At 32.6% G+C, this 25,924-nt stretch overlaps 3 protein-coding genes and 1 long non-coding RNA gene across 4 annotated transcripts in view; 1 reads left to right on the top strand and 3 right to left on the bottom strand.

The window, feature by feature from the left end:
• Positions 1-25,924, top strand: part of LOC127700885 (RAB11-binding protein RELCH homolog) — a 91,603-nt gene that overhangs the window by 33,859 nt on the left and 31,820 nt on the right. Inside the window, exon 24 of the mRNA XM_052204596.1 lies at positions 17,249-17,387. Within this exon, the coding sequence (XP_052060556.1) occupies positions 17,249-17,387 (139 nt within the window). The remainder of the gene's footprint in view (positions 1-17,248; positions 17,388-25,924) is intronic.
• Positions 6,167-8,944, bottom strand: LOC127700889 (E3 ubiquitin-protein ligase Trim36-like). Its single transcript, XM_052204603.1, has one exon. The coding sequence runs from the start codon at positions 8,902-8,904 to the stop codon at positions 7,207-7,209; it is 1,698 nt and encodes a 565-aa protein (XP_052060563.1). The 5' UTR covers positions 8,905-8,944; the 3' UTR covers positions 6,167-7,206.
• On the bottom strand, positions 17,498-18,400 carry LOC127700894 (uncharacterized). Its single transcript, XR_007981761.1, has 3 exons — positions 18,217-18,400; positions 18,046-18,131; positions 17,498-17,529 (listed from the first exon to the last, which is right to left on the bottom strand). It is a non-coding gene; the product is annotated as an uncharacterized LOC127700894 (long non-coding RNA).
• On the bottom strand, positions 21,680-23,584 carry LOC127700891 (uncharacterized). Its single transcript, XM_052204607.1, has one exon. The coding sequence runs from the start codon at positions 23,524-23,526 to the stop codon at positions 22,333-22,335; it is 1,194 nt and encodes a 397-aa protein (XP_052060567.1). The 5' UTR covers positions 23,527-23,584; the 3' UTR covers positions 21,680-22,332.

Raw genomic sequence — 25,924 nt, 5'->3', positions numbered from 1 at the left:
TTTAGTTTTTCTTGGTTAAGTCTGTTTCTTAGAAACTATAAGCAATAGGTCAACTATATTTAGTGAATTGTATGATTGTAAGGTGTACATGTATTTCTCCTTCGGTTTATATAACCTTGACCTCATTTTCTTGGATCATGTTAAGTTTATGTGATAGTTGTAGTAAAGCTTTATATTTAGGACTATCAACATAATATCAATGGTTAGTAAAGAAGGCGAGACATTTCAGCGTGTGCACTCTTGTTACCAAAGTAATATATGTGGTTAATTTTGCCATAGCATGTTTATGCTTTTGCAAGAAAGATCCATTCATTCATTCAATACTATTCAGCTCTCTTTAACACATTTATCCCCAAACCTATCTATTTTATAATTTGTCATTGAAATAGCATTTCATCTTTTATGCATATGTGCCTCCATACTTTTAAAAGAAATAGATTTCTGGCTTAGTTTTAATTTCCTTTATGCAGGTAAAAATCAATTAATTTAAAGAAATAGCCAAATTAGTTGTGGTTTCAAGTAAAATATTTGTTCGTTATTTATCAGAAAGACTCTAAATATCAACTAGTATTTCAGTGACATGGAAAGACTGGAAGGTCAACTTTCTCTCTTCAAGTTTAAACAATATGCTAAAAAAGACTTGGTTGTTTATTTTCCTGGAAGGGTTAATATTTGGGACAAGGTTGGCAAATTGGCTTTGTCAACAGATTATACCCTATGCTACAAAGTAAATCATAATAGAAAAGAATCTTATCTAAAAGCAAAAAAGAAGAAATAAAACTGTGACATCAGGTTAATTTAAGTTTTCCCTCTTCATATGGGAGCATAGGGTATGTGAGCTTAGTCACTTAAAGATTCTTTAATTGGTATAGCTTTGCAAAACATTTTTAATTTCAGTTTTGATGGAATTCAAGGTCTTTTATACAAGTTTAAAAAGAAGATTATATTATTTTGTCTTTACACTCATAAATGAGTTTGTAAAAAACAAATTGAATGTCAATTTCAAACAAAATGCTAGTTGTGCAAATGAAGAAAAGTTTAATTTAATTCATGCATTGACCAATCTTCTTTTGACCATCTTACCCAACATATAACTTTGTTCACTATTATAAGATGATTATAATGATCTGCTAACATGCTAGTTTATAATTACTTGTCAGAAATGTTTTATCATTTTAATGTTAAATGATTTAGCAGGTGTGATGGGTGCTGATTGATTTGTCATTTCTGATTAACTATTTCACGTGACTGCATGGTTAGAAGCATTACAAAAATCTGTGTAGTTACACTGCTGCACTTTGTTATCATTCACAAGCTTTACAAAAACCCATTTAGAACAACTGTTACACTTTGTAATCTTACATGAACTTTTCCTATGATTGCTTAAAAAAACATTATATGGTAAAGTTACTGTTCTACTTTGTAAGCAGAGGTAATTAATCTGAAGAGATTGAAAAAAATGTTAATTGACATAACATCCAAACCTGGCAAACATAAAACAGATATACTACACTGTATATAAAAAAAAATCTGATAATGCCAAGATAATCACTTAGTCTTCAAAACAACTACAGATAAAGACAGTTCTTAGCTGCTGCACTCAATATCAGCATCAGATAACTCCAAATGGTTAAAGGTGTCCAATATGTTTCTTTACTGCTTCTGTTCATTAAATTCCTCACTCTGTTTTTGTTTCGCCTACAAGTAATGTCAAATAAACTATTTGTTTAAAGCTTTGTTTATCAGAATGCAGAATAGATAGGTTTGGAAGGACATAATTTGAGTTTGAGTTATTTCCCTTGGCTACCATTTTGTAGGGATACACTGTTGATTTTCTTATTTGACTAAACACATTGAAACATGTGATACTCATAAGAGATCCTAACTAGGTTAAGTGATGAACTAAGCAAGGCTAAACACATTGAAACATGTGATACTCATAGGTGATACGAGATCCTAACTAGATTGGGTGATGAACTAAGCAAGGCTAAAAGAAACATGCTATACTCATAAGTGATAAGAGATCCTAACTAGATTGAGTGATGAACTAAGCAAGGCTAAAAGAAACATGTGATACTCATAGGTGATACGAGATCCTAACTAGATTGAGTGATGAACTAAGCAAGGCTAAAAGAAACATGTGATACTCATAAGTGATAAGAGATCCTAACTAGATTGAGTGATGAACTGAGCAAGGCTAAAAGAAACATGTGATACTCATAAGTGATAAGAGATCATAACTAGATTGAGTGATGAACTAAGCAAGGCTAAAAGAAACATGTGATACTCATAAGTGATAAGAGATCCTAACTAGATTGAATGATGAACTAAGTAAGGCTAAAAGGATTAAAAAAATGTTCAGAAAAAAACCTTTTTCTAAATTCTAACCGTAGTAACGGTCAGTGTAACAAGTTGAATTTGGCTGATTTATGATGGAATTTGCGCATATAGTCGTATAAAATGGCAACAAAAGGGAAGTAACTCTTGCTCAAATTGGGTCAATCTAAACCTATCTATACTGTGATACATCACATAAGTATACAGAAGCCTGATGGTCTGATGTTTCTGTCTAGCATATGTTTGTTGTCCTTGGCCTCATTTTCATGGTTCAGTTAGTACTAAAAAAAACTGTTTGGTTGACTAATAGGAATAGGTCTTTATTTGGTATATAGAACCATTGTTAAATAAACATATTGTCTTTATCTTTGGTTCATTTGTTAATGTTAAGTTAACTTGGTTAGGCCTTTTCTCAGATACTATAAGCATTAGGACAACTTTATTTGGTGTATGAAATGATTTTAAGGTGAACATGTAAATCTGGCATGGTTCATCTGACCTTGACCTCATTTTTATGGATTATTAATAGTGATAGGTTTATGTGTTACCTGTAGTAAAACCTTAAGCTTTATGCTTAAGAGTTTCGTGTAATTATAAGATAGCAATACACAGTTAGGAAAAAAACTTAAAATTGACACTCATAATTTTTAACCACCCTCTTTTCCTTCCTTTCTAACAAATAAGGCTTAATAGTTGTGTTATGCATGTGTATATTTATGGAAAGAGAATCTTCCATAGATTTGATTTCCAATAGTTATAATGGTGAAATATAATCTCTTTTTGGTGTAACCATGGCAACAATCTGCATTTATTTGATACAAAAATTGCAAAAAGGGGGGTGAAAATGTCACAAAAGTCTTCAAAATTTTGTCCAAAGGAGAATTTCAATCCATTAGAGTGATACCTTTCCTGAAACCATAGACATTTATCTATCAAGAGGTCAAAAAAAAATCATATGCATTTCTGCTCGTTTTTCCATAAAATTGAATTGAAAAGATCGAGGGTCAAATCTTTGTTGAAAAACACTACAATAATTTCTGGACCTATGGGCGGTACGGATGTGAAAATATGGACTGTTAAACAGAAAAATGGCCTATAAAACATGCTAAAAACAATCTAGATGTTCATATAAACCCACTTGGAAGGCTATATTATTCTTCAACTATCTAAAAATCAATTTTATTGTACAAAAACTTTCATATTTAAAAAATTTACCATGGCCAAAACACGAAAATAAACTTCTAACTGTGTATTGCTACCATAATGTTAAGGAAATTATTAAACCAATGCATGTATATATACTAAACTAAGTCCTCTGTGCACAGTTTTTGTGTAGCCTCGACAAAGGTGGTCTTAGCAATGTTTTAGTGTGGTGATTAGGTCAGTTTAAGGGGAACCAATAGAAGTATGTCAATTATATTTGGTATGCAGACTTATTAGCATTGGGACATCTCATTTCTATTCCATGGAGATTAGTTGACTCCCCCCTCCAGGCATAGTCATTTGACTTTGAATGTTTTAATATAAAAATAAGGAGATGTGGTATGATTTCCAATGAGACAACTATCCACCACAGTTCAAATGAAGAGGATGTAAGCATTTAAAGGCAATCATACAGCCTTCAACAATGAGAAAAACCTATTCTGTACAGTCAGCTATAAAAGCCCCTGAAATGAAAAATATGCAACAATTCAATTGAGAAAACTAACGACCTAATTTCTAACAAAATAATTCATGAAAAATAGATATGACAGACATGAATCAACGACAACCACTGAACTACAGGCACATAAAGAATGTGGGGGGGGGGGGGTTTGGGGCGGGCAGTTAAACATATTTTGAGTTGTAATAGCATTTGCAAGTCTCATTTCTATGGAGATTATATGCCCCTGTCCCATCTTCATGATTCATTGACTTTGAAACTTTTGCATAGTTTACAGGTTAGTTTTAAGGAAGCAACTTACGATAAGTCAATGAAATCTGGTACAAGTTTTATAAGCATTGGCATTTCTCATTTCCATGGAGGTTATTTGACCCTGTTAATTTCTAAAGATTTGGATGAGATAAAGGATTTTCTTTTAAAAGATTATATAATACTTTCAACTTTATTTTTTTTTTTAAATTTGAAGTATCAGATGACTTCAAAGACATTCAAGGGGCCTCGGTGGCCGAGTGGTCTAAGTAGTTACTACTGTAATCACTAGACAGTCAACACTGAGGTTGTGAGTTCGAACCCCGCTCGTGCGGGTGCTTTCAACTCCAATCTTAATTGACTAGGATTGTCAGTTTTCCTATCGAAGGTCGGTGGTTTTATCCGGGGACTCCGGCTTCCTCCACCTATAAAATCTGGCCACCACGAAATAGCCCAAAAGCGGTGCTTAAAAGTGGCGTTAAACACCAACAATCAAAAAATCAAAAATCAAAGACATTCAACATAAGATTCAATCATGATCGGTAAAGCAGACAAGACAGTTTAGCTTGTGCATTCTTGTTTATAAATCTGACTACATGTTCTACAGAACTGCACAAAAATGAACTTTTAACCTCATCAACTGACTGGAAATAATTATGTAAAAATAAGAAGCAAAAAAACTTTCCACAAGAGACCAAATGATGTTCATCTCTATCAAAATAGAAACAAGTTCTAAATGTTAGAGGGCCTGCAGTCATAACAGCAGCTGAGATAAAGGTCACACAGTACAGATGTCAAAAACTATTATGAAGTAAAGACATTATTGTGTCCTCAGAGAGAAAGTTGATTATGGTCAATTATTGTGAATATTTAATATTATTGGCAACTGAAGGAGGTTGTTACTGACCAGTACTCCATTTGTGGATGATTTAATAGGCAATTAATTAGTATTCAGAAAAAATAGTTCCTATCTTCAAAATTTTAGCAGCTCTCCAATTATGTTTTCTATAGAATGGTTAAGTGACTTGACGTAGAATCAGAAATGTTTCTGATGTTCAAGTGTAAAGCATACCTCGAAAGTTTTGATAGTACTTGATCCTTTTTTCTTGATTTTTATACACTGTACGACCTTTCTTCCTGATTATTTTATATGCATTGTACAATTTAATGAACTATATGGCAAAGATGTATATTCATTATTGGTGTTTGTTTGTTTGTTTGTAAATGCTTTGTTTTTGAGTGATAACTTGAGCAATTAATTATAAGAGGTTTTTTTTTGTATTGTAGGTAATTTTTCATTGCCTTGAAAAGATTTGAGTAAATTTGTTTATGCTGAAAGTTTTAATTTTTATTGTGGATCAAAATCCGACAACTCCTTTTTTTTTATAGACTTTTTTATTTTTTCAGATTATTCTTATTCTACTTTGTGTGTTGTTTTTTTGTCGAGCCTTCGACTTTTGTCGAAAAAGCGAGACATAGCGATCCTACATTCCGTCGGCGGCTTCGTCGTCAGCAGCATCCACAAATATTCACTCTGTGGTTAAAGTTTTTGAAATTTTAATAACTTTCTTAAACCATCCTGGATTTCTACCAAACTTGGACAGAAGCTTGTTTATGATCATAAGATAATATCCAAAAGTAAATTTTGTAAAAAAAAATTCCATTTTCCGTATTTTACTTATAAATTGACTTAGTTTTTCTGCCAGGAAACATTACATTCACTCTGTGGTTAAAGTTTTTGAAATTTTAATAACTTTCTTAAACTGTCCTGGATTTCTACCAAACTTGGAAAGAAGGGGACTTTAGGTTTGCACTCTGTCCGTCCGTCTGTCCATCCGTCAGTCCGGCAACTCAGCTTTCCACACGTTTTTTCTTCGTTCTTGAAGATATTGATTTGATATTTGGTTTATAGTTTTATCATGACAAGTTATAGATCAAGTTCGAATTTTGTTCCGGTCTGATGATTTAGTCCAGAGTTATGGTCCATGAAAAAACTCCATAACTAATGTTAGAGTACTATGTTAAACCATATAATCTGTACAAAGGGAGATAACTCATTTTTTAAAAGACATTCTTTGGTAAATTGTTTGAGGAATTTTGTGGCAGGTTAATATGTTATTTTGTATAAACTAATTTTCTGAATGCTACATGTATATATATATTTTTTTTTTTATTAAGTGAAATCCTTTAATTAGATAATAATCTATTTTTATTAAGGTATATATTTCATTACATTACATTGTGTAGATAAAAGTTGTTGACATTTTATAGGTAAGTTACAAATCTATATTAGTTTGTGACAAATGAAAGAAAAAATATTTGGAACTATTAATTATATTTGATTGTAATTTCAAATTAGATATACATTGTATTACATCATATCTAATGTTAGAGTGTTATAGGTTTTCCACACTTTTTTTCATCATGCTTGAAGATATTGATTGACAATTGGTAAATAGTTTTATCATGACAAGTTACAGATCAAGTTCAAATTTTTGTTTCGGTCTGATAATTTTGTGCAGAGTTATGGTCCTTGGACTTGAAAAAAATTCACTCATATATTCAGTTTTCCACACTGTTTTTAGTCATGCTTGAAGATATTGACTTGTTTTAATATATATGAGAGTCACATAGCAAAAAATAAAAATTAAACAATACTTATTTATAAATCAGATTGTAGATATATGTTCTGTGTTTGTTACTTCATTGGGAAGCTGTCTTAAGATATATTAATTAATAAAAAAAAAATGGCAGGGAAGTTGTGGGTGTGATTTTTTCAGAGTAGAAATTAAACTCTGAAACAAGTGAACAATAAGATACTTCAGTTGAAGTCTTGTCCCTTTCCCTTCTTTGTAGATATTTTCTGGTCCCAAACCCTGGTCTGACCCTTCAGGTTAAACTCAAAGATGTTTTTTTTTAGCTTTATTGATAATGTCTGGTCTATTTTAACATCTTGGTTATATCAGTTTAACACTGTGTATCTTACTTTTGTCATTTCCCAATCTACCACACCCAATCCATAAAACCTCATTTTTGTCAACCCCAAGACCTAACGGTATTTCTATTCCTAAGCTTTTTACATCCTTATATACAATAACCTCCCCAGCATGATTTAATACATGTATAGCATTTTTTATAAAATCAGAAACTAAAAGCATGTCTGTAGAAGTTATTGCCAAATCTCTAGGATTAAATTGAACCAGATCAGAATTGGTACTATTACAACCATTGTAGGTCCAATGGAGTTGTCCCCCATAATCTAACATTACTACCCTACCCTCATATTCTTTGTTTATAAGATCTAAAACTACTATCTTATCATTGACAGATTGGATTCTACAAGGAAATGTTAGCAGTCTCTGATTGGTTGTACATGTATCATATTCAATGGAATGTTGTATATCACCATCCTGGTTCATAACCATAAGTTTTCTGATACTGTCTTTTGTTAGGGGGAATGGAATAGGAATAGGTTCTATCAATCCTACTATTAACTTATTATCTTTGGTTACATGGATACCTAGAGTTTTCAGTGGAGAAAATGATTTGAATGTCTTTAATTGTCCATCTTTAGTATATAGTTTCAGATCACTCCCTATGGATGACACAAGTATTGCTCCATCCTTTGTCAAGGATATATCCCAGACTACTTCATGAACTTCTTTCTCCACTTTAATATTGTGATTTTCAAATTTTATTTTCTGTATCTTTTTATTATTATGACTTCCTATAAAGGCATTACTGTCACTGGATACAAGTATAGATGACACATTTTCAATGTCACTTTGATAAGTGTCTATAAGTTCAAAGTCTGGAACAGTATAAAGATCACCAAGTATTTTACTTTGTATATTCATGTGTATATTTCTAGGAATAAACTTAATTGCCTTATTAGGTTTTATTTGTGTAACTGAACACTTTGGCAATGCCTTATTTAAGGTTTTACTTGTAGAGAAAATGTCTTTCACTTCATGAGACTGCAGCACTTGATTTAGGTTGTTGCTCCTGGTTTCCAACTCATCCTCATTCTTCCTCAAAGCAGATAGTTCTGTTTTGATCCTATTTTCTGAAGGTTTCCATTTTGCTTCAAGTTCTTGTAAGAGGTCTTTGGCATGTTTCGAAATAGCCTCTTTCAATTCCTTCTCAGTTTGCAAAATTTTCCCCCTTGTTTCTTGAAAATTTGTATCACCATCAGAAAGCATTTTTTGCAGTTTGTCTTTTTTATTTCTACAGATTTTAAGATTGTTTTCAAATGTGTCTGTTAGTTTCTTCATTTCAGAGATGATATCTTTATACACTTCACCAATGGCTTTAAAGTCGTGCAGTTTATGGGTCTCCACTACACATTCGGAACAGGCCGGCTGACTGCATTTATTACAGTAGAAAAAACACTTCTGTTTAATATGCTTCGTACATACCATGTTATCAAGATCTACTTTCCGCATGGAAGTAGCGAAGTTCTGTGTTTCTAAATCTTTAAGATTTATAATTTCATGTTCCATTGATGCCTTACTTTTACTATGTATCTTTGAACTGCACAGTTGACATAGGAATAGTTCACAATTAATACACTTCCACTTAATTTCTGTGGATTCCTCACAGAACTGACATACAGCTGGAGTTTGTGCTTTCCCTACAGAATGAGAAAATGCCATTTTGTTATAATATCCAGTCACTGTCAGTAATTTATGAATAGGTTTTACTTCCTGGTTATTGGAAAACTATTAAAATTCAACTACTAGGTCATATTATACATTTAAGTTTATAACAAATAATTTATGGATTATTTAAATATTTAAAGAACTGATAACAAGGCAATTTTAAAGCATATAAAGAAATTTGAGGACCTTATGTCATACCTTTAATTCATTATAATTATTTATTAGATACTAATGTTCGTGGATTTCTTGGGTTTATATATATATATATATATATATATATGTATAAACCTTAAATTTAAAGGACCAACAAAGTACATATTTTCTATAACTTTGTATGCAGACTTTGACAAACCATGAAATCAAATATCTGAGAAATTACAATTTTTCTTTAATCAGTAAAAACTAGTATCCATGAAAACAAATGAATCAACTGATTTATCCAAAAAACTATTGCAGTATATAACATAGTATTTATTGTAAACCAATCATGGACCATCAGCTGGGGGTAATTATACTTAACAATTGTTTTGTAGAAATTTCAAAGGTAATTTTAAAACAGTAATTATAAAGGTAGTGAATATGTTGATTTTTAGGTAAATGGTTGGAAACAAAAGGCTTAAAATGTAGGAAGAGTGAAACAAGTAAAAGTGGTATAAAGGAAACAATTGGAACGTAGATATCAAGTTTTTTTTTTTATTTCTCTGGGGACCAGATCAATATTACCGCTTGGTAGTAATTTGCAAATGAACACAAATAAAAGAAAATGCAAATGAATGTATAATATTGATAAAATGAAATAAAAATGTATTGCTCACTTCATATTCAATTTTAAGTAAAACTTTAACTTAACTGGAAATATTCCACAATTTTATACAAACACAATACTTCTCATTGATATATATAATAATATGTTACATATTCCAATCACTAAGACTCTTATTTTAGTTGTGTAAGCTTAACACAACTTATATTAGCTTATTATGTCTGCTTCCCATATACTACACCCAATCCACAGAACTTCATTTGTGTTAATAGTAAATTAAGACTCAAGGAAATTCTATTCCTAAGCTTTTTATACGACCGCCAAAAAATTTTGTGGTCGTATATTGGTATGACGTTGGCGTCGTCGTCGTCGTCGTCCGGCGTCGTCGTCCGAATACATATTGGTTTTCGCACTCTAACTTTAGTTTAAGTGAATGGATCTTTTTGAAATTTGACCATAAGGTTAAATACCACAAAAGGAAGGTTGGGATTGATTTTGGGGGATATGGTACCAACAGTTAAGGAATTAGGGGCCAAAAAGGGGCAAAAAATGAGCATTTTCTAGTTTCCAGACAATAACTGTGGAACGGTGTATGGATCTCTCTGAAATTATACTACAAGTTTCCATACCACAAAGGGATGGTTAGGATTTGCTTTGGGGGGTTATGGCTCAAACCGTTTAGGAATTAGGGGCAAAAAAGGGGGAAAACAAGGTTGTCCTGGTTAATGGACAAATACTTTAGTACAAAACAAAATTTAAAGCAGTGTAAGGGAGATAAATCAAATACATCATTGAAATTATCTCCCTTACACTGCTTTTAAATTATGTATAAAGTAATGGTTAATGAACAATAAAGATAATCTAAAACAGTGTAAGGGAGGTAATCCAAATACAACGTTTTGGTTACTTCCCTTACACTGCTTTTAAATTATGTTTAAAGAAATGCATATTTATAAAGGAAGACCAGTAAAAATATCTGCAAATGTTTTCATCTTTTTTTTTTACAAAAAAATCCATATGAAAGATTTGACACTATATTTTTATTAATTCTATTATAAAATAGATTAAGTTAGCACTATGGTAAATTTAAATGGGTAATTATGGTTGCCAACTCCATTGGAAATTTGAATTGAGATTATGACCATATCTTGAGGGAAAGAATTTTTTTGGGGGAAAAAGGGGGGGGGGATAAAAAGAAATTGTGGGGGCCAATTTTTTCTCATTTCAGATTTCAGAAATTAAAAAGAATTATTCTTCAAATATTATTTTTTTTTCAAATTTCAAATATTGAAAAATTTCAAGAAGTAATCTTTAATTGCACAGTATGGCGCATTAGATTTGTAAAATATTTGATCACATTTATTTATTTGTTATGCCGAATCTAACCGTGTATTTAGATTTTTAATTTTGGGTCCAGTTTTCAAATTGGTCTACATTAATGTCCTAAGGGTCCAAAATTAAACTTTGTTTGATTTTAGCAAAAATTGAATATATGAGGTTCTTTGATATGCTGAATCTTAACATGTATTTAGATTTTTGATTTTTGGCCCAGTTTTCAAGTTGGTCCAAATTGGGGTCCAAAATTAAACTTTGTTTGATTTCAACAAAAATTGAATATATGGGGTTCTTTGATATGCTGAATCTAACCATGTATTTAGATTTTTTATTTGTGGACCCCGTTATCTAATTGGTTCATATTGAGGTCAAAAGGGTCCAAAATTAAACTTTGTTTGATTTCATCTAAAATTGAATTATTGGGGTTCTTTGATATTCCAAATCTAACCGTGTATTTAGGTTTTTAATTTTGGGTCCTGTTTTTTAAATTGGTCTACATTGAGGTCCAAAGGGTCCAAAATTAAACTTAGTTTGATTTTGACAAAAATTGAATTCTTGGGGTTCTTTGATTTGCTGAATCTAAACATGTGTTTAGATTTTTGATTATGGGCCCAGTTTTCAAGTTGGTCCAAGATAGGGTCCAGTATTTAAACTTTGTTTGATTTCAACAAAAATTGAATATATGGGGTTCTTTGATATGCTGAATCTAAACATGTATTTAGATTTTTGATTATGGGCCCAGTTTTCAAGTTGGTCCAAATTGGGGTCCAAAATTAAACTTTGTTTGATTTCAACAAAAATTGAATATATGGGGTTCTTTGATATGCTGAATCTAACCATGTATTTAGATTTTTTATTTGTAGGCCCCACTATCAAATTGGTTCATATTGAGGTCAAAAGGGTCCAAAATTAAACTTTGTTTGATTTCATCGAAAATTGAATTATTGGGGTTCTTTGATATGCCAAATCTAACCGTATTTTTAATTTGGGTCCCGTTTTTTAAATTGGTCTTCATTGAGGTCCAAAGGGTCCAAAATTAAACTTAGTTTGATTTTAACAAAAATTGAATTCTTGGGGTTCTTTGATATGCTGAATCTAAACATGTGTTTAGATTTTTGATTATGGGCCCAGTTTTCAAGTTGGTCCAAGTTGGGGTCCAAAATTAAACTTTTTTTGATTTCAACAAAAATTGAATATATGGGGTTCTTTGATATGCTGAATCTAACCATGAATTTAGATTTTTTATTTGTGGGCCCCGCTATCAAATTGCTTCATATTGAGGTCAAAAGGGTCCAAAATTAAACTTTGTTTGATTTCATCAAAAATTGAATAATTGGGGTTCTTTGATATTCCAAATCTAACCGTGTATTTAGATTTTTAATTTTAAGTCCCGTTTTTTAAATTGGTCTACATTAAGGTCCAAAGGGTCCAAAATTAAACTTAGTTTGATTTTAGCAAAAATTGAATTCTTGGGGTTCTTTGATATGCTGAATCTAAACATGTGTATAGATTTTTGATTATGGGCCCAGTTTTCAAGTTTGTCCAAGTTGGGGTCCAAAATTAAACTTTGTTTGATTTTAACAAAAATTGAATATATGGGGTTCTTTGATATGCTGAATCTAACCATGTATTTTGATTTTGGACATTGGACCATAATAGGTAAATTAAAAAAATTCAAGTTCTTAGACCACATTCTTTCTGTGTCAGAAACCTATGCTGTGTCAAATATTTAATAACAATCCAAATTCAGAGCTGTATCAAGCTTGAATGTTGTGTCCATACTTGCCCCAACTGTTCAGGGTTCGACCTCTGCGGTCGTATCAAGCTGCGCCCCAGCGAAGCATTTTATTACATCCTTCTATAGAATAACTTCTCCAGCACTATTTAATACATGTATAGCATGATTCACAGAATCAGACACTAAAATCGTTTCAGTTATGGTAATCGCCACATCTTTTGGAAAAAAATTATAAACCTCCTTTGAAGTGATACTTTCAAAACCTTTGTAGGTCCAATGGAGTTGTCCCCCATAATCTAACATTACTACCCTCCCCTCCTCTTCTTTGTTAATAATGTCTACAACTAATATCTTATCATTGAAAGAATAAATTCTATGAGAGAAAGTTAACATTTTCTGTCCATCCCTGTCATATTAAATAGTATGTTGTATGTCACCATCCTGGTTCATAACTTCAAGTTTTCTGATACTGTCTTTTGATGCAGGTAGTATTAAATATTCCACCAACCTCACTATTATCCTATTATTGTTTGTTATATGAACACCCAAAGTTTTCAAAGGGGAAAACCCTTAAATGTCTTCAATTTAACAGTTTTTGTATAGAGTTTCAGATTATTTTTTTTTAGAGGATACTAGTATTTCTCCAGTTTTTGTCATTGCAAAATCATACACTTCTATTGGGATTTCTCTCTCTACTCTTATATCTTGGTTTTCCAATTTGACTTTTTGCAGTTTTTGACCATGTTCACTGTGAAAAGTTCCTATACATGCAGTATCGTCATCGAAGATGAGTATATTCATCACATCTTTATAATCACTATGATAAGTGCCTACCATTGTAAAGTTTGGAACTGTATAAAAGTCACCAAGCATTCCACATCCTATATTCATTTGCACTTTGCTTGTAATGAACTTTATTTTATTAGGTTTGATTTGTTTAACTGAATAGTTTTGCAATGACTTGTGTAAGGTTTTGTTTGTAGAGAAAATGTCTGCCACCTGATGTGCCTCCAATGCTTGGTTTAGGTTGTTCTTTCTAGTTTCCATCTCATCCTCATTCTCTGTCATGGCAGAAAGTTCAGTTTTAATCATATTTTCAGATGAGTTACCTTGATTTGTCTCTTTTAATAGATTTACGAGATTTGAACATCAGTTAACTTCTTTCACCTTAATTATTAGTCCCCTACCAACAAAGTCGAAGGGGACTTTAGGTTTGCGTCTGTCTGTCTGTCTGTCTATCCGTCAATCTGGCAAATCAGTTTTCTGCACTTTTTTTTCTTCGTGCTTGAAGATATCGATTTGATATTTGGTATATAGTTTAATCATGACAAGTTACAGATCATGTTTAAATTTTGTTTTGGTCTTATGATTTTGTCCAGAGTTTGGGTCCTTGGAATTAAAAAATTCACTCAAATAGTTGGTTTTCCACATTTTTTTTTCGTCATGCTTGAAGATTTTGATTTGATAATTGGTATATAGTTTTGTTATGACAAGTTTGCAGAACAAGTTTAAATTGTTTGCCAGTCTAATGATTTTGTGCAGAGTTATGGTCCTTGAACTTACAAAATTCACTCAAATAATCTGTTTTCCTTTTTTGTCATGCTTGAAGATACTGATTTGATAAATGGTATATAGTTTTTATCATGAGAAGTTACAGATTAAGTTTGCATTTTGTTCCGGTGTGATGATTTTGTGCAGAGTTATGGTCCTTGGACTTGGAAAATTCACTCAAATAATCAGTTTTCCTCACTTTTTAGCTCACCTGGCCCGAAGGGCCAAGTGAGCTTTTCTCATCACTTGGCGTCCGTCGTCCGTCGTCCGGCGTCGTCCGTCGTCGGCGTAAACTTTTTACATTTTGAACTTCTTCTAGAGAACCACTGAATGGAATGAAACCAAACATGGCATGAATGTTCCTTATGAGGTGCTGACCAAGTGTTGTTACTTTGTAGCCGATCCATCATCCAAGATGGCCGCCAGCGGTGGACTTAGTTTAACATAGGACCCTATGGGAAATACATACAAATGTCTTCTTTTAGAGAACCACTGAATGCAATGAAACCAAACATGGCATGAATGTTCCTTATGAGGTGCTGACCAAGTGTTGTTACTTTGTAGCGGATCCATCATCCAAGATGGCCGCCAGCGGTGGACTTGGTTTAACATAGGACCCTATGGGAAATACATACAAATGTCTTCTTTTAGAGAACCACTGAATGGAATGAAACCAAACATGGCATGCATGTTTCTTATGAGGTGCTGACCGAGTGTTGTTACTTTGAAGCCGATCCATAATCCAAGATGGACGCCAGCGGGGGACTTAGTTTAACATAGGACCCTATGGGAAATACATACAAATGTCTTCTTTTAGAGAACCACTGAATGGAATGAAACCAAACATGGTATGAATGTTCCTTATGAGGTGCTGACCAAGTGTTGTTACTTTGTAGCGGATCCATCATCCAAGATGGCCGCCAGCGGTGGACTTAGTTTAACATAGGACCCTATGGGAAATACATACAAATGTCTTCTTTTAGAGAACCACTGAATGGAATGAAACCAAACATGGCATGAATGTTCCTTATGAGGTGCTGACCAAGTGTTGTTACTTTGTAGCGGATCCATCATCCAAGATGGCCGCCAGCGGTGGACTTAGTTTAACATAGGACCCTATGGGAAATACATACAAATGTCTTCTTTTAGAGAACCACTGAATGGAATGAAACCAAACATGGCATGAATGTTTCTTATGAGGTGCTGACCGAGTGTTGTTACTTTGAAGCCGATCCATAATCCAAGATGGACGCCAGCGGTGGACTTAGTTTAACATAGGACCCTATGGGAAATACATACAAATGTCTTCTTTTAAAGAACCACTGAATGGAATAAAACCAAACATGGCATGCATGTTCCTTTTGAGGTGCTGACCAAGTCTTGTTACTTTGAAGCTGATCCTTCATCCATGATGGCCGCCAATGGGGGGACTTCCTTTAACATAAGACCCTATGGGAAATACATACAAATGCTTCTTCTAGAGGTGCACTGAATGGAATGAAACCAAAACATGGCATAAATGTTTCTTATGAGGTGCTGATTAAGTGTTGCTACTTTGTTGCCGATTTACTGTTCAAGATGGCCACCAGGATTTTTTATTAAATTACAGGACCAATATTAAACCAAATTTGGCCTCACTCATTATTAGGGTATCTGTTATGATTTTAATCTATTTTTACATGATTTCCAAAACCAAAGTAGAATCAGGTGAGCGACACAGGCTCTTGAGAGCCTCTAGTTTAGTCATGCTTGGAGATATTGACCTAATATTTGTTATATAGTTTACACCATGTTAAGATATAGATCATGTGAGCATTTTGTTTCAGTACAATGAGTTTTTAACCGGTAGGGGACTATGTATTGCCATACAATACTCTTTGAATGCTTGTTTATGATCATAAGATAGTATCCAGAAGTAAATTTTGTAAAAAAAAAAATCATTTTTCAGTATTTTACTTATAAATGGACTTAGTTTTTCTGCCAGTTAACATTACATTCACTCTGTGGTTAAAGTTTTTAAAATTTTAACAACTTTCTTAAACTATCTTGGATTTGTACCAAACTTGGACAGAAGCTTGTTTATGATTAAAAGCTAGTATCTAGAAGGAAATTTTGTTAAAATTTTGTTCCATTTTTTCCTTATTTTACTTATAAATGGACTTAGTTTTTCTTCAAGTTAACTTTACATACAGTCTGCAGTTTAAGTTTTTAAAACATTTATTAGATTCATAAACTATCCTGGATTTTTACCAAACTTGGACAGAAGCTACTTACAATCAAAAGATAGTATAGAGAGGAATATTTTTATTATTTTTTTTTCCTCATTTTTGTTGAGCCTGCGATTAACAGCAAAAGTAGGCGAGACACTGGGTTCCGCGGAACCCTTACGAATTTTTCTTTAAAAATATGTACAAATTAAAAGTTATGGTTTCCAAGATTTAAAGACCAAAAAGACCCAGTGTCACACATTCAGCATTTTTATATGAAGTTGATAATCATTTCCTATTCTAATGTTTTCCTGTAGAATGTCAGTGGTCCTTGTGAACTAGCATATTAAATATCCTGATCAGCATGTTGTTCTAGTACAAAGCAGTGTTTCTCGTTTCTCGTTTTTATATAGATTAGACCATTGGTTTTCTGTTTGAATGGTTTAACACTAGTAATTTTTTGGGGCCCTTTATAGCTTGCTGTTCGGTGTGAGCCAATGCTCCGTGTTGAAGGCCGTACCTTGACCTATAATGGTTTACTTTTATAAATTGTAACTTGGATGGAGAGTTGTCTCATTGGCACTCATACCACATCTTCCTATATCTATTCATATTCATATTCAAATCGCATCAAAATGTTCTCATCCTGATATGCAATTGATATTTGCCAATGGCATTAAAACGCCAATCAATCGTTCCTTTTTTAATGAAATGCAAAATTGGGGTTCAAATGTCTATTTTCAGATGTTAGACAGAGCTTATATGCAATTTTTAACCTTCATGGATGACTCTGCATACCGGGACGAACATAAGGTTCACATTGAACTAATCCATACACTAGCCAGAGTGGGACCTAACACAGAACCAAAGTTTAGGGAGGAATGTAAGTAGAACATGTAATCAACCTAGAACTAATCCATACCCTAGCGTGAGTGGGACCTAACACAGAACCAAAGTTTAGGGAGGAATGTAAGTAGAACATGTAGTCCCCTTAGAACTAATCCATACCCTAGCCAGAGTGGGATCTAACACAGAACCAACGTTTAGGGAGGAATGTAAGTAGAACATGTAGTCCCACTAGTACTAATCAGTACCCTAACCAGAGTGGGATCTAACACAGAACCAAAGTTTAGGGAGGAATGTAAGTAGAACATGTAGTCCCCTTAATACTAATCCATACCCTATCCAGAGTGGGATCTAACACAGAACCAACGTTTAGGGAGGAATGTAATTAGAACATGTAATCAACCTAGAATAAATCCATACCCTATCCAGAGTGTGACCTAACACAGAACCAACGTTTAGGGAGGAATGTAATTAGAACATGTAATCAACCTAGAACTAATCCATACCCTATCCAGAGTGGGATCTAACACAGAACCAACGTTTAGGGAGGAATGTAATTAGAACATGTAATCAACCTAGAACTAATCCATACCCTAGCCAGAGTGGGATCTAACACAGAACCAAAGTTTAGGGAGGAATGTAAGTAGAACATGTAGTCCAACTAGAACTAATCCGTACCCTAGCCAGAGTGGGACCTAACACAGAACCAAAGTTTAGGGAGGAATGTAAGTAGAACATGTAATCAACCTAGAACTAATCCATACCCTAGCCAGAGTGGGATCTAACACAGAACCAAAGTTTGGGAGGAATGTAATTAGAACATGTAATCAACCTAGAACTAATCCATACCCTATCCAGAGTGTGACCTAACACAGAACCAAAGTTTAGGGAGGAATGTAAGTAGAACATGTAGTCCAACTAGAAATGATCATACTTAAGTTACAGTGGCAATAAACACAATACTTAAAAGTTTAGGGAGGAATATAGTAGAACATGTAGGCCACAGAGAACTGAAAACCTTACCCAGAGTGGCACTTAACACACAACTGAAATTTATGTAGGAATGTAAGTGGAGCATAAAGTTGATCTGAACTGATCTGAATCCTTAGCAGATAAAACTAACCTTAATTATATAAGTTGCCAGTCAGCAGTTTTGTTTATAATGATAGGACTCACATCAAAACTTATATGTGAAATGTTATGTGAAATGGTTTTCTGCAGAAAAAAATGTCTGTCCATTTTTCACTTGTCAAATAAATCCTGTCATATTGGAATCATATTTCCAATATATGTCTTCTTTTGAAGATTGTGTCACTAATGAAAATGTGACAAAATAAATTAAGTCTGTTTGTTATGGCTTAATATGAAAATTCAAATAGGATTTAATGCATCAATTTTATCTCTTTTGAGATAGCAGTTGTTATGTAGTTTGAGTTATTAAATCAAAACTGGCAATTCAAAGTAGTGGATAAATTGTTGTTATTGAAATGCATACATTTGTATTGACTTAGATTTCTGTCAGTAATTAAATAATTTGTTGTCTGTCTGGTGAATTATGGGACATCACTTTCACTGCAGCGGACTCCTTATGGGATTTCACTTTCACTACAGAATACACTTATCTTAAAGATGGTTGAATACTTTTTCTCATTAAGTTAAATCATATTGTAAATAGTTACATATATAGGTTTGTAGTGTTACTTGAATGGAAGGTTTACAGCTTTCATTACAATTACAAAGCAAACAAAAAGTTACTCTTTCATCATTTTTGGAAGGTATGTGATATTGTATCATTGATAAACAGCTGTGTTTAATTGCTCACCTTTGCCATCATGTGTTGTAAGTCGATAAACAGCTGTGTTTAATTGCTCACCTTTGCCATCATGTGTTGTAAGTTGATAAACAGCTGTGTTTAATTGCTCACCTTTGCCATCATGTGTTGTAAGTCGATAAACAGCTGTGTTTAATTGCTCACCTTTGCCATCATGTGTTGTAAGTCGATAAACAGCTGTGTTTAATTGCTCCCCTTGCCATCATGTGTTGTAAGTCGATAAACAGATGTGTTTAATTGCTCCCCTTGCCATCATGTGTTGTAAGTCGATAAACAGATGTGTTTAATTGCTCCCCTTGCCATCATGTGTTGTAAGTCATTGATAAACAACTGTGTTTAATTGTTCACCTTGCCATCGTTTAATTGCTCACCTTGCCATCGTTTAATTGCTCACCTTGCCATCATTTAATTGCTCACCCATCATGTGTTGTAAGTCATTGATAAACAGCTATGTTTAATTGTTCACCTTGCCATCATGTGTTGTAAGTCGTCTATAATCATTTTCTCAACCTCCATGGAGGTTTCATGGTAACATGCTCACCTGGAGTGTGTGAGGACTTGGTCATGATCACAATATAGTTCCCATTCTGTACAAGTGATGGCAGTGACCAGTATCAAAGATAACTATCAGGACAGAATATAGTTGTATAAAGAACCTTATAGCAGACAATTTATTACATGTAAAAGTCCATCTTCTTTTTAACTCCTTGGTCACTTAAATGAGTAATAATGTACTCAAGGAGTAAAACACTTGTTTTGATTATGTTCTCTTCAGTAAACAAATGTTGCTGATTTATAATTTGGAGTTCCTTCCCTTTCAAAATAAGCTCTATACAAGTTTGTGTTGAGGTCAGCTTAAGGGGAACCATAAAGGGTTAATCAGTGATATTATGTATGCCGTTGTATTTAGCATTGGCACATCCGGTGTCCATGGAGATTATTGGCCTTTCTCCCTCAGTCATGGTCTGTTGGCTGTGAAACTTTTGCAAAGTTTACATGTTAAAGCTTGTTATTAGGTCAGTTTAAGGGGAACCACTTATGATAAGTCAATGATAGTATGCAGTTGTAAAAGCGTTGGCACATCCAATTTCCATGGAGATTATTTGGCCCTGCCCCCTCAGTCATGGTCTATTGTATTTGAAATGCTTCATAGTTTAAATGTTATTGTTTATGATTAGGTCAGTTTAAAGGGAAGCACAAGTGGTTGGTCAATGATATTTGGTATGCAGTTGTATTATCATATGCACATCTCATTTCTATTGAGATTTTTTGGCCTCACCCCTCAGCCATTGTCTATGAAATTTGAAACTTTTACTTGATTTAAGTGTTATTGCTTGTGATTAAGTCAATTAAAAAAGAACAATTAATGGTTAGTGATGATATTTGCATTTTACTATCAAATTACATACAGGCAAGACATAACTCTGTGTCAACAGTTTACCTACCTTGCTAGGAAACAAGCCCCCCATTTCCATCATTTAAGGCAAGCATGCTACCAATGCCCCCACAATGCAGTAACAGGATACCTGTAACTAATTGTAATACAGAATAATTTCTATATTGAAATACAGTATAATTTGATATATTTTCCATCTGTACCAATAGGGAATATTTTGTCGTATAGATGTCAGATCAATGCAAGTGTTTATATTTGTTATGTGATTCCAGTAGTTAGAGATTGATACAACCTGCTTCAGTTGGTTTTGAAAATTGGAACTGGGATTCTTTTAAAGTTTAATTTTTCTTGTGCTTAAATTAAAGATTCGGCCATTCACCTCGTAACAGTATCTGTACTGTTGTAATCGTCAACAATTTACTTCCCTGTTATGTATATACTAAAATCCCTGATGGTTAATGCTGTTCTTATTAAGCTGTCATAAGGATTAATCAATATAAGAGTTTTCTGGATTTATTGTTATTTAATTAGATAAGTATATGCATCAGCTTAATCCTCATTGGGATGTTAGAACCTATTATCAAACATTTAGTTTTCTAACACTTGCTGTCAGGTCATTTGCAGTCAGGCTGTTTCATGATTAAAAGTTTGAATATAAAAAACCCACTGGAACTGAAAACAGAAAGCAATTCATATATAGTTAACTTTCCTATGCATATTTATATTTGTTTTATTTTTTGTAGCTATAGTAAGGTATGAAAAGACAGAAAATTTTAGAAAAGAAGTACTGTTTATTTTTATGGGTACTAATTTTAGTGGATTGAGGAAACATTGTATTTTCGTGGATATTTGATTTCATGGTTTTGCCAAAGTCTGCATACAAGCTTATAGAAATTATTTGTTGAACAATTAAATCTGTGGTTTACCCAAGAAATCAACGAAAATTGGTATCCCACGAATTATAATGAATCCACTGTATATATCTTTTTAAATTGATTATATACATGAAGAGCTAGCTGTGCATAGTGTAACATATTTATCTTATTCTGGTCACTCTGGCCTATTTGATGCTAGGCCATGTTGTTAATTTGAGCAAACAGCACTCAGAAAGTATAATTTATTTATGAGCATTTTTTATTGGTACAGATTCAGACATTGACAGAATAAGAATCTATCAGTAGTAACGTAAGCCATCAGTTGTTCAAACCTGTTCAGAATGACACCTACACAGAATTAGAAACTCTAATAGTTTATCTTTGTTCAGAATGTCACCAAACAGAATTATGCATTTTAGATATTTTCCATTAGAAGTTCATCTCTGTATAGAACTAGATCTTGACAGAACTAATTCTTCTGTACTAATGTTAGGTCTTTGCATTGCACTTTTCTCACTGTTTGGAGAATATCAGTATCAGCGGATTGGCCCATTGTCTTTTTTTCTGCAGTAATTCAAGTATTGGACAATTATATGACTGAATTACACCTTTATATATTTTGCTGTCATCTGGTCATTCAAACATTGAATAGGTCTATTCACTTGAACATTGCCTGTTAGGTGTTTATCCTTGTTCAGAATGGGTCCTTGATAGATATGCAAACAGTTTATCCAAATACAGATTACAGAGTTTGATCTGGACAGAGTTTATACACACATGTACATTTTCTGTAAGGTGTTGCTCTTTGTACAGAATGGGTCCTTGATAAATATCAATCATCAAACAGTTTATCCAAACACAGAGTTTGATCTGGACAGAATTATACATTTGTACATTTAATATTTGGCAACAGGTCCCCATTGGACTGCTTGTCTACTGCCATTAAAGATCCAGCTGTTGCAGACTTGGTCTCTGGAGTAATATATGATTTATATCGACTCTGTCCACAAGAATCACATGGACAAAGACATTTAATAATGCTACATAATCCCTTTTTTATGTCTTGTCGAAGCTGCTTGCACATTACAATGAATATTAAGGGTTTGAAGCTAATGAAAAAATAGGTTAGTGTTACATTAAACATCTGTATGTATTGTGTTTCCCAAAGAAGGTCGATAGTCGTTCGACTTTGTATAAAACGTAAAGTATGTTCCGTACAGTGACATGCCTTTAAAAGGGCATACCAAACTAACATGACAACAGTTGGTTTTCTTAACTGAATTAGTGTATTTATGTCCACAATGTACTTTTTTAGGTCAAATGTAATGTCTTTTTTCTTTAATATCATAGTTACTAAAGTCATATAGATAAAAACTGTCACCAGGATGAGTGGAATGATGTTATCCAATAAAAAATCCAAAAGTGGAACAATAAAAGTGATCTCGTCAGAAAGTTGTGGTTGGTAATTATTATGGCACATCCGTTGGTCAACGTCTGGATTTGTCTCTGGAAGGGATAATCCTATAGTCCAGAAATAATGAAGATTCAAACAAACGACTAAAACTGTGATTAAAAGTACAATTGACCTTGCTCGTTCAACCGTACACATTTTATACATACGATGTGGATACACAATTGTTATCATTGTTTCTACAGAGATAGCCACCATAACCCACGAGTTGAAGTACAGAAGAACAGTTGTTACAAAATTATACAGTTTACACACAGCATTCGACAAGATGTTGATCTCCAATGTCAGATTCTTGTCTGTTAAAGACAAGAACCACAAGTTTCCACAGTAGATATACAATTCTATTAATCCAAACAACATTGATAGCACTAGATAGAAACAAACTGACCATGCAGTCCTACAATACTGTGAAAGGCCATACACGCATGAAAGATTTCCAAATGTTCCAACAATTAGAAATACTACATATAAATACCGACTGAGTCCATTCTCTATGTTATCATACACATTTAATTTATTCAAGTACTGTTGATAATTTTCCAGCCACTCTTGGTCATCGTTCATAGGTAATGGATAATCAAATGACAAAGTAGTGTTCCACATCTTCTATGTTTATTTCACTTAATCAGGATGTTAACATTTTTTTTCAACAATTATTACTTTCCTGCAAAAGAGAAATTATTATATAGTAATAAATTTTATTTTTTAGGAGTTAACTGGTGTGTGAACAAAGGACTTTCTTATATATGAATGAAAGTCCGAACCTTAATTTCTCATCATTACAAAAAAAAGCACTAAAAATTTTGTCCAGTTCAAAAATTTCCTCAACACTCACACAGAACTATTTTGCCTGTGTAGGAATTCAAACTGGCGACAACATGAAACAGATTTATACATTTATAAACCTTTTTGGTTACCATGATTCTCACCATTCACATAAAACTTTAAAAACTGGGTTTTTTTTAAGAATAAACCAATGAATTGCTTAATAAAAAAATTTGTTTTAGATTCAAAAAGTTGCACCAACATATGTCAATGAATGCAATAATTATTGTATTTATTTTATCCAGTACCAGGGTAGCATGGTTTTTTTGTGTGTCTCCTTTGCATCATCCTGTCATCCCATTAGATATCTGCTAAATTAAGGGAGTTAAATCTATTTTTTTTTAATAAAATCGTTTATGTGACAGAAAAATATTTCCATGTGTTAAAAATACATTGTTTGGGGAGAAAAATCTCTTCAGTTTTGTTGTTTTTCCTTATACATATGAATAGTGCATTGTGTTGAAGACTTCTGTAAAAAAAATAACAACTAGATTGAAAATTGATATAAGTATGTGTTATGCTTAAAAAGAGAATACTTTCGATAACTGTCCCACATTTGTTGTCTATTAACCAAGTTCCTGGTAGGTGAATATAAATCTTTTCATATTTTTGGCTTCAAAACACTGATCAAATAATCAACACAGGAATCCAGAAAATCTGCAGAAATAATTAGTTATAATTAACCCTGATGGGTCAATAATCTTTTATAACAAGTAGTGCTAACTGTTCCATGGTTTCCATTTGTCAGTAGCTTACAATATGCAGTTAATAAAAATTTACAATAAATTGTATTTAATTAAATATAAATTATAAAATGAAGATAATAACATCTATTTTATAGTTCTGATCCTGCCTGGAATTAAATGTATGTGATTTTTATAGAATGAAGATAATAACATCTGTCTGAACTTTTTAATGTTTCATTTTAATATATAAAAATGTTTTTCTGTTACAAATCATGATGTATTGTTTTATGTGTACATGTTATGCTGCCCATCAAAGGCCCTTGATTGGAATAATAAATAAAATAAATAAAGTAAATGTTATTGGGCAGTTTTTCAGATTTTTATAAAATTTTGTACGGATTTAGAACTTGTTAAAATGCACCTGAATATCTAAAAATGTTACATGTAGTATTTATATTTTCAGAGAAACAATCAATTAAAAAGTTATGAAAGAGATGGAATATATTTTTGCCCCTTTTAACATGTATTATCTAAACATTCATTAATCTATTTCATAACTTCTGAATTGATTGTATTTCTGAAAGTATAAAAGCTACCTACAACATTTTTCTATATTTCGATGCTGTTCAACAAGTTCTAAATGCCTACTCTGCATTAAATCATTGCTGATACATTTTTATAGCTTTGGTTATAATGTTGTATTATATGAAGGAAATGTTGTCAATATTCTCTCTTATTCAAACTTCTAAGAAATTTACCTGTTAATTGAGTATAAATATAAAAATAAGAAGATGTGGTATAATGTTTGTTTTTTTCTTATTTTATCTTTCCCAATGGACATGAACTAGACAGTGAATTCAATAATGTTTTAAATTTTTTTTATAGAGATGGTCCTAACTGAACACTCCCCCCCCCTCTCTAAAGACTTTTTATCAATGCGATAGAATCAATAAAGTAAAGAATTCAGTATAAAAGATAAATACTAGTTAATTGTTATTTTTTTACAGTTATCAGATGTGTATAAGGATCTGTTCTGTCGAGGAGATACATAAAGTTCTGTTTACATCACAAATAACACAGCTGGAAGTAGATAAGGGTAAAAATAGCAGCACAAATCATCTGTACCAAGACAAAGAAAAATAAATATTAGATGGGGAAAAAAATAGTCATTGCCTGTATTATGCATTTGAACTGCAGATGATGTTTTCCTGTCCGTAATTACATAATTAATGGGTGGTAAATTACATAATTAATGGGTGGTAAATTACATAATTAATGGGTGGTAAATTACATAATTAATGGGTGGTAAATTACATAATTAACGGGTGGTAAATTACAAAATTGAAAGATTTAATTCAAGATTTAATTCAAATTCAAATTTCTGCTCATATATTTGTCAACCAGTTTAAAAAAATAATAATGTCAGCTTTAACTGATTGTAATTAACAAAAAGTCAAAGATATTGCCCAAAAATTCAATGCTTTCATGTT

This window comes from Mytilus californianus, unplaced genomic scaffold, assembly GCF_021869535.1.
Source record: "Mytilus californianus isolate M0D057914Y unplaced genomic scaffold, xbMytCali1.0.p SCAF_5, whole genome shotgun sequence".
Taxonomy (NCBI): domain Eukaryota; kingdom Metazoa; phylum Mollusca; class Bivalvia; order Mytilida; family Mytilidae; genus Mytilus; species Mytilus californianus.
The sequence above is the reverse complement of the archived record's forward strand: the minus strand, read 5'-3'. Positions and strand labels throughout refer to the sequence as shown.

What these genes read in the sequence shown, in the direction of transcription:
- LOC127700891 (XM_052204607.1), bottom strand. Translation starts at nt 23,526, where the DNA reads ATGTGGAACACTACTTTGTCATTTGATTATCCATTACCTATGAACGAT.
- LOC127700889 (XM_052204603.1), bottom strand. Translation starts at nt 8,904, where the DNA reads ATGGCATTTTCTCATTCTGTAGGGAAAGCACAAACTCCAGCTGTATGT.